At 40.6% G+C, this 12,405-nt stretch overlaps 1 protein-coding gene across 1 annotated transcript; it reads right to left on the minus strand.

Annotated features, from left to right (window-relative positions):
- Positions 1-4,233: 4,233 nt before the first annotated feature.
- Positions 4,234-4,665, minus strand: LOC138899303 (uncharacterized). The gene has a single exon (XM_070185461.1). It carries the CDS (start codon positions 4,663-4,665, stop codon positions 4,234-4,236), a length of 432 nt encoding a protein of 143 aa, XP_070041562.1.
- Positions 4,666-12,405: the final 7,740 nt, after the last annotated feature.

The raw sequence follows: 12,405 nt of genomic DNA on the forward strand, positions 1-12,405 counted from the left end.
GAAGTCAAGCTTGGCCTTTTAAGCCAACCTTAAAGAACCAAGTGTTCCGATTTCAACCCGAACTCTTCCAAATCCCGAACTAACCATCCCCACAAGTCATAAAATAGTAAAAGCATGTATGGGAAGTCTTATTTAGGGGAACGGGGTTATAGACAGCAAAATGACCGGTCGGGTCGTTACATTCTCCACCTCTTAAACAAATGTACGTCCTCGAACGAGTTTAGAACCATACGTGAAGTGTTGAATAAGTGTGGATATCTGCTCCGCATGTCCTCCTCGGACTCCCAGGTCACCTACTCGACTGGTTGGCCCCTCCACTGGACATTTACCGTGAAAAGTCTCTTGGATATCAACTGGCAATCCTGTCTAGCAACAATGGCAACTGGCTCATCCTCATAACCCAAGCTCTCATCTAGCTGAATAGTGCTGAAGTCTAACACATGTGACAAGTCGACGTGATACCTCCGGAGCATAGACACGTGAAAAACTGGATGAACCCCTGATAGGCTAGGAGGTAAATCAAGCTTATAAGCAACTTCCCCAACTCGCCTCAACACCTCGAATGGGCCTATAACCTGGGGCTCATCTTGCCCTTCTTACCGAATCTCATAATACCCTTCATCAGCGAGACTTTCAAGAGAACCTTCTCGCCTACCATAAATTACACATCACGCACCTTTTCATCCGCGTAACTCTTCTGTATGGATTGTGTTGTGCGAAGTCGCTCCTGAATCAACTTTACCTTTTACAAGGTATCCTTCACCAAATCAGTACCATATAACTTAGCCTCGCCGGGCTCAAACCACCCGATAGGAGAATGATATCGCCGACAATATAAAGCCTCAAATGAAGCCATCTCGATGCTGGACTAATAACTGTTGTTGTAAGCAAACTCGGCCAAAGGTAATAACTGATCCCATTGTCCCCCAAAGTCAATCACACATGCTCTAAGCATGTCCTCCAAGATCTGGATTGTCCGCTCTGACTGCCCGTTGGTCTGTGGAACAAATGCAGTGCTGAGCTCTACACGGGTCCCCACCTCACTCTGTATGGCTCTCTAGAAATGCGAAGTGAACTGAGGGCCTCTGTCTGATATGATGGAAACAGGCACACCATGCAACCGAACTATCTCTCGAATATAAATCTGGGCCAACCTTTCTGAAGTATAAGTAGTTGCAACTGGAATGAAGTGTGCTGACTTGGTCAACCTGTCAACAATGACCCAAATTGTATCGAACTTCCGCAAGGTCCGCGGCAACCCACCTACTAAGTCCATAGTAATGCGCTCCCATTTCCACTCCGGTATAGTCATCTGCTGGAGTAAGCCACATGGCCTCTGGTGCTCATACTTAACCTGCTGGCAATTTAGGCACCTAACTACATACTCAACTATGTCTATCTTCATCTGCCGCCACCAATAATGTTGTCTCAGGTCCCTATACATCTTCGTAGCACCTGTATGAATGGAATATCAAGAACCGTATGCCTCCTCTAGGATCTTCTCCCTCAAGCCATCGACACTCCGAACACATGGACGACCCTAGATTCGCAGGACACCATCCTCGCCAATAGAAACCTCCTTGGCAACACCCTGTCATACCGTCTCCCTGAGAACTATCAAGTGTGAATCATCAAACTGTCGAGCCTTGATTTGCTCCAATAGTGAAGACTGGGCAACAACACATGCAAGAACTTGGCTGGGCTCTGAAATATCCAACCTCACAAGTCTATTAGCCAAAGACTGGATGTCCAAAGCTAGTGGCCTCTCCTCTGCTGAAATGAATGCCAAGCGACCCATGCTCTCTACCTTCCTGCTCAAGGCATCCGTGACTACATTCGCATTGCCCGGATGATAAAGAATAGTGATGTCATAGTCCTTCAGTAACTCAAGCCATCTGCGCTGCCTCAAATTGAGATCCCTTTGCCTGAACAAGTGCTGCAAACTGCGGTGATCAGTGTAAACCTCACAAGGAACCCCATATAAATAATTCCTCCAGATCTTAAGAGCATGAAAACTCGCGGCCAACTCCAAATTGTGCACAGGATAATTCTTCTCATGGGGCTTCAACTGACGTGAAGCATATGAAATAACTCGCCCCTCCTGTATCAATACACAACCCAAGCCAACACGTGAAGCATCGTAATACACCGTATACATCCCCGAACCGGAAGGCAACACTAGAACTGGTGTTGTAGTCAATGATGTCTTGAGCTTCTAAAAGCTCGCCTCACAATCATTGGTCCAACGGAATGGAGCACCCTTCTGGGTCAATCTAGTCAAAGGTGCTACAATGGATGAGAAGCCCTCCACAAATCGGCGATAATAACCTGCTAGCCCCAAGAAACTCCCGATCTCAGTCGCCGAAGTAGGACGAGGCCAACTCTGAACCGCCTCAATCTTCTTGGGATCCACCTTAATACTCTCGTCTGATACCACATGCCCCAAGAATGCCACATAATCTAACCAAAACTCACATTTGGAGAACTTAGCATATAGCTTCTGTTCCCTCAAGGTCTGAAGCACCACTCTCAAATGTTGCTAGTGCTCCTTCATGCTACGTGAGTAAATCAAGATGTTATCAATGAAGACAATAACAAAGGAATCGATATAAGGCCTGAACACCCTATTCATCAAATTCATAAATGTCGTTGGGGCATTAGTCAGGCCGAAGGACATCACTAGAAACTCATAATGGCCATATTTAGTACGGAAGGCAGTCTTCGGAACATCTGAGTCCTGAATCTTCAACTGATGGTATCCCGATCTCAAGTCGATCTTAGAAAATACTCTATCACTCTGCAACTGGTCAAACAAATCATCAATACCCGGCAACGGGTACTTGTTCTTAATGGTGACTTTGTTCAACTGGCGGTAATCAATGCACATCCTCATAGTCCCATCCTTCTTCTTCACAAATAATACCGGTGCACCCCAAGGTGATACACTCGGCCTGACGAACCCCTTCGCTAGCAACTTCTCAAGTTGTTCCTTTAACTCTTTCAATTCTTTCGAAGCCAAACGATATGGAGGGATGGATATAGGCTGAGTGTCTAGAGCCAAGTCAATACAGAAATCAATGTCACGATCCAGCGACATGCCTGGAAGGTCAGAAGGAAATACATCGGTGAACTCCCGGACTACTGGCACCGAATCAATGGTCGGAGACTCTGTGGTGGTATTCCGAACATAGGCTAGATAAGCCAAACAACCCTTCTCGACCATATGTAGAGCCTTCAGAAAAGATATAACCCGACTAGATGTACTGACAGACGAACCCTTCCACTCCAATCTAGGCAACTCTCACATTGTTAAGGTAACAGTCTTAGCGTGGCAATCAATGATGGCGGGATATGGGGATAATCAGTCCATGCCCAGGATGACCTCAAAGTCAGTCATATAAAGTAACAGAAGGTCGCTCTAGTCTCGTAACCACAGAATGTGACCACACAGGACCGATAGATCCTATCCACAACCACAGAGTCGCCCACATGAGTGGCCACATAAACAAGAGTACCCAAGGACTCACAAGGAATACCTAGGAAATGAGCTAACAGAGATGATGCATATGAATAGGTAGACCCTGGATTAAATAATACCGAAGCATCCCTACTGCAGATAGAAATAATACTTGTGATCACGGCATCTAAGGCCACTGCATCTGGTCTGGCCGGAAAAGCATAGAATCTAGCTGGAGCGCCGGCTGGCTGGCCTCCACCTGGCTGAACAATAACTGGCTGACCTCCCCTTGCCTAGCCTCCACCTCTAGGATGGCCCCTACCCAAATGTCCCATACCTCTGGGTGGTTGGACGGCTGGTGCTACAATCATGGGATGATGACCCTGCTGTACTGCCTTGCCCCGAAGTCTGGGATAGGTTCTCTTCATGTTACCCGGCTCTCCACACTCGTAACAACCTCTCGGTACCATAGACTGCTGCCCCGAAGTCTGACCCTGATGGCCTAAATACCCACTAGAAGAACTCGGAATGGCTGGTGGGTGGTATGAACTATCTGGCATGGCGCTAAAATAGGCACTGGAAGAACCCTGATGAGCTGGTGGGTGATAAGAATTCTCTGGCATAGCACTAAAATAGGGTCGCGCCGGAGCATCCCGAGGAAGTAGTGGTGCTGGATATGTCGCCCTGCTAGGCTGACCCCTCCCAACCTGCCATCTGCCCCTGGCCGGGGCACCTCTAAACTCTCCAGAGAATCGGGCCCTCTTGTCCTGCTATATCTACTCTCTACCCCTCTGGCGGTAGCCTTCAATCCTCCGCGCAATCTCCACTACTAGCTGATAACCAGTACCCATCTCAACCTCCCAGGCCATACTATCCCGAATATTGGGGTGAAACCCCACAACAAATCTCTGCACTCTCTCTGTGTTGGTAGGAAGTATCATAAGTGCATGGTGAGACAACTCAGAGAATCTCGCCTCATAATCGGTCACTGACATCTGACCCTGCTCGAGCTGCTCGAACTGACCTCGCAACTCTTCTCTCTCAGAGGGTGGAATATACCTATCCAAGAAAAGCTGTGTAAACTGGTCCCAATTCATAGGAGGAGAACCCGCTGGTCTACCAAGAAGATAAGATTGCCACCATCTACGGGCCCTGCCCTCCAGCTGAAAAGTAGTGAAATCCACCCCATGGGACTCCAATATCCTCATATTGTGTAGTCTGTCCCTACACCGGTCAATGAAGTCCTAGGGATCCTCATGCCGCTCGCCACCCGAAGATAGGAGGGTGTAGCCTAGTCCATCTGTCCAATAGCTTCTGCGGATCACTGTCCGAAGTTGGTCTAGGCTCAGGTACAGCTGCCGCAACTGGCTGGGCTCCGCCCACGGGTAGTGTACCCGGAGTCTGATATACTGCAGTTGCATGCCCCGGAGCCTGGGCAGTAAGGGTCTGTACTCCCTCTCCCACTTGAGATGTGGCTAGGCCTGCTGGAAATAAATCAGCCTGAGTCATAGTGTCCATAAACCACAACATACGTCCCATGATCTCCTAAAAACCCGGTGCTGACATGAAATCTACCGGGGCTGGCTCTGCGGCGGGCACCTCGCCCTGCTCCTCAATGATGGGATCCTCTACTGGATCTGCTGGTGGTGCTACCGGGGCAGCTCTGGGATGCCCTTGTCCCCTACCTCGGGCCGATGCCCTCCCCCGATCTCTGCCTCAGCCTTTAGCAATGGGGCGAGCAGCTCCTCCCTAATCTGGAATGTCTGACGTACACGTCCTCACAATCTGTGAGAGAATGAGAGAAAGGGTTTTAGTATACCACCAACTGCACGATAGGAGATGAATAAAGAGTAGTTTCCTAACACCCTATAGCCTCTCGAAGATAAGTACGGACGTCTCCGCACCGATCTGCAAGACTCTACTAGGTCTGCCCATAACTTGTGAGACCTACGTGAACCTAGTGCTATGATACCATGTTGTCACGACCCAATTCCATCATAGACCGTGATGGCGCCTAACACCATTGTTAGGTAAGCCAACACTGATCAAACTAATGGTTTCCCGTTTAAATAGATTACTAAGTGGATAATATTTTCTCATTTGTTTAAAAGATTTAGAAATTTGCAAATGTGACATAATTAAATGGAAACAAACAACTACTGATCGTAATCATGTAAACAAAACCAAAATCATAAGTCTACTAGTGTGTGTACCAAGACCTGGTCTCACAAGTATGTGGGCAATCTAGTAGGATATACAAAAGAACACTAGCCTACTGTTTGAAAGGGAATAGATAGAAAAATAAAACATAAGGGAGACTCCAGCTGCTACAGAACAGCTCGAAAGGCAGCTCACCGCGAAGTCTCGAGATGGGGATCAAATCTGCGCACCAGACTGGTAACCAGATGCACCTGCCTTAGATCATGTACAATTAAGTACAGAAGTATAGCGCGAGTACATAAATAATATGTACCCAGTAAGTATTTAGTCTAATCTCGAAGAAGTAGTGACGAGGGGTCGACTCCGACACTTACTAGGGCCAATAACACGATAATATGAAATTCTTATTAAGCATGATATACAACTATAAGTCTCAGAACAAGAAATAACTGAACAAGTCTTCAGAAATATTTAAGAGCTTGAATCACTTCCTTCCTTTAAAACATATGATCACACAAATAATGAATTTATACCGATTATGAAAGGAACTTCCAGTTCTATTATCACACACGAATACCACCGAGGACGTTCGGTCCGATCCAACATAAATGTAAATTGTGCACTGCCGAGGGTCGAACGGCGCGAACCATAGATGAATCTATTACCCCGCTAGCAGATCATACATGCGACGCGGTCAAATATAAATTGATCAATAAATCATAACCCTTTCGTGATTCTTTTCAAAATAAAGATAATTCGACTTGAAGCTTTTAAATCCTTAAAAATCCTCAACTTAGTTCCATTTGATACAGTTAACAAGTATAATCGAATAACGGTGTCCACAAGCATAGTGTAAACCTAAAACTACCCGGACATAACTAGGAATAGTAGCTAAGTACGGACTCTCGTCACTTCGTGCGTACGTAGCCCTCCATAAATAACAACACATATTAATTAAATTTACCTATGGGGTAAGTTCCCTCTTATAAGGTTAGAAAAGAGACTTACTTCGTCTCAAAGCTTACTTCCCAATTCAAGAATGCACTCAAATCTCCAAATTTGATGCCAAACGACTCGGAACTAGCCAAACATTATATAAATCGATCAATCTATGCTCAAAAGTTCATAGCTCCACTATTAAAGTGATTACTCAACCAAAATTGCAAGATTCCTAAAATTCACCCCCGGGCCCACACGCTCGGATTCCGGAAGGTTTTGACGAAAGTTATTACCCATAGCCTTAGGAACATAATATATGATTTTCACTAAGTTTCATAATTATTTTCGTGGTAAAATCTCATTTTTTTATTAAACCCTAGGTTTTTCATCTCAACCCATGATTTATACCAATTTTCATGTGGAAATCTAACCACAATATATGTACTAAACTCATATTTAAAAGAAATTACTTACCTCACAAAGCTAGGTCGAAATCCCCTCCTTAGAAGCTCTCAAATCGCCCAAGAGTGAAAGTAAATGTGATAAAAAGGTCCTAACTCATAATAAATGAGGCTCACTGCCTCCGGCGGTTTCCGCACCTGTGGTCATAGGGCCGCACCTGCACCTCACTTCTGCGGACAAGGGTCCGCTTCTGCGGAATTCACTGGGCCGGCTGGGATCGCTTCAGCGGACGGGTACTCGCTTCTGCGGAGGATGGGCCACATCTGCGGAACCTAGACTGCCCTCATTTGGCTGCTTCTACGAGGCTTGGCCCGCACCTGCGAGCTCGCACCTGCGGCTGACTAAGTGCAGGTGCGGTTTTGACAGATCTGGTGCATCAACTGTTGCTCCAAATTCTCATCTTGGTCTGAGCCTCGTTCAATTGATACTCGGTGCCCCCGGGTCCCGTCCGAACATACCAACAAGTTTGGAATCATAAAACAGACTCGCTCGAACTCTCGGAATGCCCGAAACAACATTAAAGCTAAGAATCGCACCCCAAAGCGAGATGAATCAAACTTAAGAACTTCAAGTTCTTCAATTTACTTCCAATGCGTCGAAACGTACTTGGACTACTCAGAATGATACCAAACTTTACGTGCAAGTCTTAAATGACATTACGGAACTATTTCCGATCTCGAAATTCCGTTTGGACCTCGATATCACCAAAATCCGCTCCAAACCAAATTTAAAGAACTTTTAAAACCTTCAAGAACCAACTTTCACTATTAGGCGCCGAAACGCTCATGGGTCATCCAAAACCAGATCCGAACATACGCCCAAATCCGAAATTATCATACGAACCTATTGGAACCGCCAAATCCTGATTCCGAGGTCGTTTACAAAAAAATATTGACCGAAACCAAGCTTGGCCTTTTAAGCCAACCACTACAAAAAAAAACTGGAATTAGCTACGAACGTTGTCGCTAATCCGCTAAATCGCCCGTAGCTAGCAGAATTTCTTGATAATCCGTCGCTAATCCGTCACGAAATAAGATTAGCGATGAATTTTTCTGTTTACCTACAGAATATGTCCGTTGCAAAAACTAGATTTTTTAGTAGTGAACCTTAAGGAACCAAGTGTTCCGATTTCAACCCGAACCCTTCCAAATCCCGAATTAACCATCCTCGCAAGTCATAAAACAGTAAAAGTATGTACGCGAAGTCTTATTTAGGAGAACGGGGTTCTAAACAACAAAACGACCGATCGGGTAACTACATACACTGACTGGAAAATATCTTCTTATCACCTACCACTTTGTTTCCTTTACTTCAACTTAGCATCAGCTTTGTCCAAGAAAAAAAATTTGCATTTAATACTTATAACTAACAAATAAATGCACAGTCTATACTGCTATTATTTAGTTACAGTTAGGTGATATATATAAATGTATCATTATTTTGAAATGAATTAATAAGAAAAACGTATTACATTAATTGAAACGAAGAAAGTTTCCTTTTTTAAATTTTGGTATAACCATCATATATTCGAAATGCAGTGACCAAGTAATCTAAGGATCCTACTTGCCCTATTTTAGGGGTAAACGCTCCTTGTTGAAATTTGTTCATTCTTCTCGTTTGGCAATAAAAAAGATTTCTTTTTTTTCGAACTTTTTTTCACTTTTTCTCCAAAATGGCCATGAAATTTTAGATTTTCATTTGAAAATGAATTTCGTAATTTTTCGAAAATTTAAAAAAACTTCAAAAAGTTATTTTTTAAAATTTTCACTTGAGATCACTCACAAAAATTCAAAAACATTCCAAAATTATATTCATGCTCAAATACAACTTTAATTTTCAAATATCACTTTCACTTAATTTTTTTTTTCCACTTTTTTCCGAAATTTTACAATTCTTATCTCCAAATGCCCACTTAGAGTTTGAAGTGAAAATATCTTATTAAGGATATGCTTAGCTCCCGTTTGACCATAGATTTTGGCTGATTTTTATTCAAATTATTTTTAAATTTTTTTATTATGGTAATTTTTTTTTCAAGTTCCTAAAAATTAGTTTAGCGCAGTTTTTGGGGTGAAATATTTTCTTCTACTCACAAAATTTCAACCTTTTATTTTTAATAAAATGCTTGTCCAAATACAAACTTTAACTTTCAAAAGTTATTTTTCAGCACAACTTTAATTATTTTTTGGGAAAAGGCATAAGTACCCCCTCAACCTATAACCGAAGTTCCAGCTATACACCTTTTCTTTTCGAGGGTTCTAATACCCCCTCAACTATTATAAAGTGAAATTATTACCACCCTAAATGCTGCCGTGGCAAAATGTGTGTATTTCACTCTCTTTGAGGGTGAGATGCCCTGAAATTTACTTACTAGTCTTTTTTTTTTCTTTTCTTTTTCTTAATCTTTTGTCTTTTACTTTTTTTTCTTCTTCCCCACGAAACAAAGCTACCATTGAAAGGTATTGAGCTCCATTTACAACACTATTTCTTTGAAAGTTTATTTTTTAACTTTAGATCGGTACTTTTTCCTCAATCTTTTATGAGTTTCTAAATTTGAGTATATGTACATGTGTTATCTTTTTATTGAATATTACACTTAATTAATTATGACATAAACTTAAACTAACTTTTTTTTCCTTTCTTTTCGAAAATATACAGTCATTTTCTTAAAAATTCCGCAACAACGACGACAAAAACATTATCATACGTGAAAATTATTTTTTGAACCGAAATCGAAATCGGAGAATTAAAATATTGGACTTCATTGCTGTCATGTTGTTGCTATTGGTCCTGAAAGAATAAAATAATAGATCAAAATAAGAAACATAACGAGAGAAAAAAAAATAGTAACAAGGCGAGTGTGTTTCACCTCCCAAGAAAAATCTAGTTATGACATTTTATGGAGATATTTATTCCATTTTAGAATAGTTTAAGTGGGTAATAAAACCCCGTAAAAGAAAGGTGTGTAGTTGGAACTTCGATCATAGGTTGAAGGGGTACTTATGCCTTTTCCTTTCTTTTTTTTTTAAATTTCAATTAAATTTATATCCAAATGGTATCTTAATTATTTGATAAACAATAACTTAGGTTAATAATATGATTATGTCTTTTCAGCTTTAGGGAAAAGCTAAAGAAGAAAAGAAACCACTAGAATCTTCAAGAAACCACTTGCTTAGCTTTCACAGCAGAATATCTTTGGTCATCCTAAAATTAAATCAGATAGAGAAACCCCCCCCCCCCCCCCAAATCCTCCCCCCACCCGAAAAACAAAAAAGAAAAAGAAAACCTCCCTCTCTTTCGGCAAAACTTAGTTTTAGATAAAGCCTATTAGATAAGCCCCTCAACATAATCATTGATTTGTCCGATTTAATACAAATCATTACGAATCAAATCATGGATTTGTATGAAGCAGGAGACAAAAAGAAGATTAATTTTTCTTCATTATCCATATATAATTCATTTTGTCGTGGACATCACTGAAATGAAGCACTTTTTCTTGTATATACGGTCAGATCTATTTATAACAACGTCGCAATATAACAATCATTCACTATAAAAGTCAAATTATTTATGGAATTAATTTTTATGCTATATTGTAATATATATTCTTTATAATAGCATTTTGCTATAACAACCAAAAAACTTTGGAACAATAAAAGGATGTTACAGAAAAATTTGATTGTATATTCCTTTTCTTTTTCCTGAATAACACGTCCTTAATTGTAATATAATAAATAAAATCTATTTTGCATTCGTCATGGTGATACCGTATTTTAAGCCATCTGAAAGTGTTGGAATCTTGAATTATTTGTAAGAGTGGCTAAATACAAAGTAACTTATAATGAATGGATTTATTCAACTAGAAGTTAGGTAGTGAGTGTTAACCATATTCAAAAAAATTATATGTTGACCAAAATTAATTTAGTACTGTTGTTAGATTTAAAACAAAGTACCACTATTAGAAATTCGGTCAAAATCGTTCGCGGCCAAATGACCGGCTTCGGTCGGATAAATATCGACCGAAGTTGCTCGATTTTAGAAAATATTTTTATTTAATTTTTTTAAGAAACCGACCGAGTTTGGTCATTTTCTTTTGTGGTACCAAAATGCGAGAAACTATTTTTTGCGTCTCGAAAAATTTATTTGTCAAGAACGCGACTAACTTCTGTGAATTTTCCGTTTAAAAATAATTAAAATTAATATTCAGAAAAAATGACCGAAATCAGTCGGTTATTTCAGTCGATCATTTTAAAAAACAACTAATTTATGCCAGTAGTTTTAATTTTTTAACAAAACTGACCGAAATTGATCGGTTATTTTCGCAAAAATACTGATTAAAGAGTATAAATAAAATAAAGTTTTAAACTAAAAAATACCAATGGTCTAGTGGTCGAATGTATCCTCCCACAATACAGATTTGGTCCTCCTTTTTCTTTTGAGTCGAATGTGGTATTTAATTGACCAACCGAAATCGATCGATTCTGACCGATTGACTGAAGTTGGTCGGTTGGCTCTACCGACCTAACGATTTTCGGCCACTACTTCGATAAGTTTTGCCAATTACCGATCGACCGATATCGGTCGATTTTTTCGGTTGATTTTGTCGGTCACTTTGTGGAACTAGGGTTTCCTGAGAGGTAAAGGTTTAACTGCACAAGTTGATTACATCTAACCAAATAATAATTTTGGTAGTTCAAATTTAAACTGAGAATATATATCGCTTAACATCAATTATGTACGCAAGACACATATTTTGCATTCATTTATTTGGTGTAAATTAAATATTAAGTGCAGATAACTTTTTACCTTTAGGATGGTGTCTTTGAAACTTTTTACGTGAAGCTTTAGAATCCTGATATTAGTAGGAATTCTTCCAAAAAATTTTCAAAAATTAATTCCGAAAATACTTGCTAGTTAATTATATGGATTAACTAAATGCAAGCATTTCATTTAGAAAAACAAAAGGAAAAGAAAATATATAGCAGCATTTCGAGTTGACTACTACTTGTTTCTGGTAATTGGTGTACATTCCCTTTCTCGTGATTCGCGAAGATAAATAAGCGTTGACAAGACAAATTCTAATGCTAAAAACAAGTAGCAGCCACAAGCAGAGAATACAATTGACAATGTTTAAATTATTTACTTTTTTCTGAATTGGTTCTATTTCTGTTTTATAATTAATTATATCTTTTACAGTATTAAAATGAAGTTTCCAAATCTGAAAAAGTCAATTTCAGTTGGTGGGAGTCTAGTTACAGCCACCTTGCATTTGTCATTAGTGGTGCGATTCATGCAATATGGTCACTTCTACTTTCCTTATCAAGTATAACTTCTAATTTCTTGTTTTTTTTTTGGTTTCCCACAAGGTGTCTGATACTCGTATTGGATCC

Source organism: Nicotiana tomentosiformis, chromosome 9, assembly GCF_000390325.3.
Source record: "Nicotiana tomentosiformis chromosome 9, ASM39032v3, whole genome shotgun sequence".
Classification (NCBI taxonomy): domain Eukaryota; kingdom Viridiplantae; phylum Streptophyta; class Magnoliopsida; order Solanales; family Solanaceae; genus Nicotiana; species Nicotiana tomentosiformis.

Bases quoted from the DNA above. Each gene is read 5' to 3' on its own strand.
- LOC138899303 (XM_070185461.1), bottom strand. From the start codon at position 4,665: ATGAGGATATTGGAGTCCCATGGGGTGGATTTCACTACTTTTCAGCTG.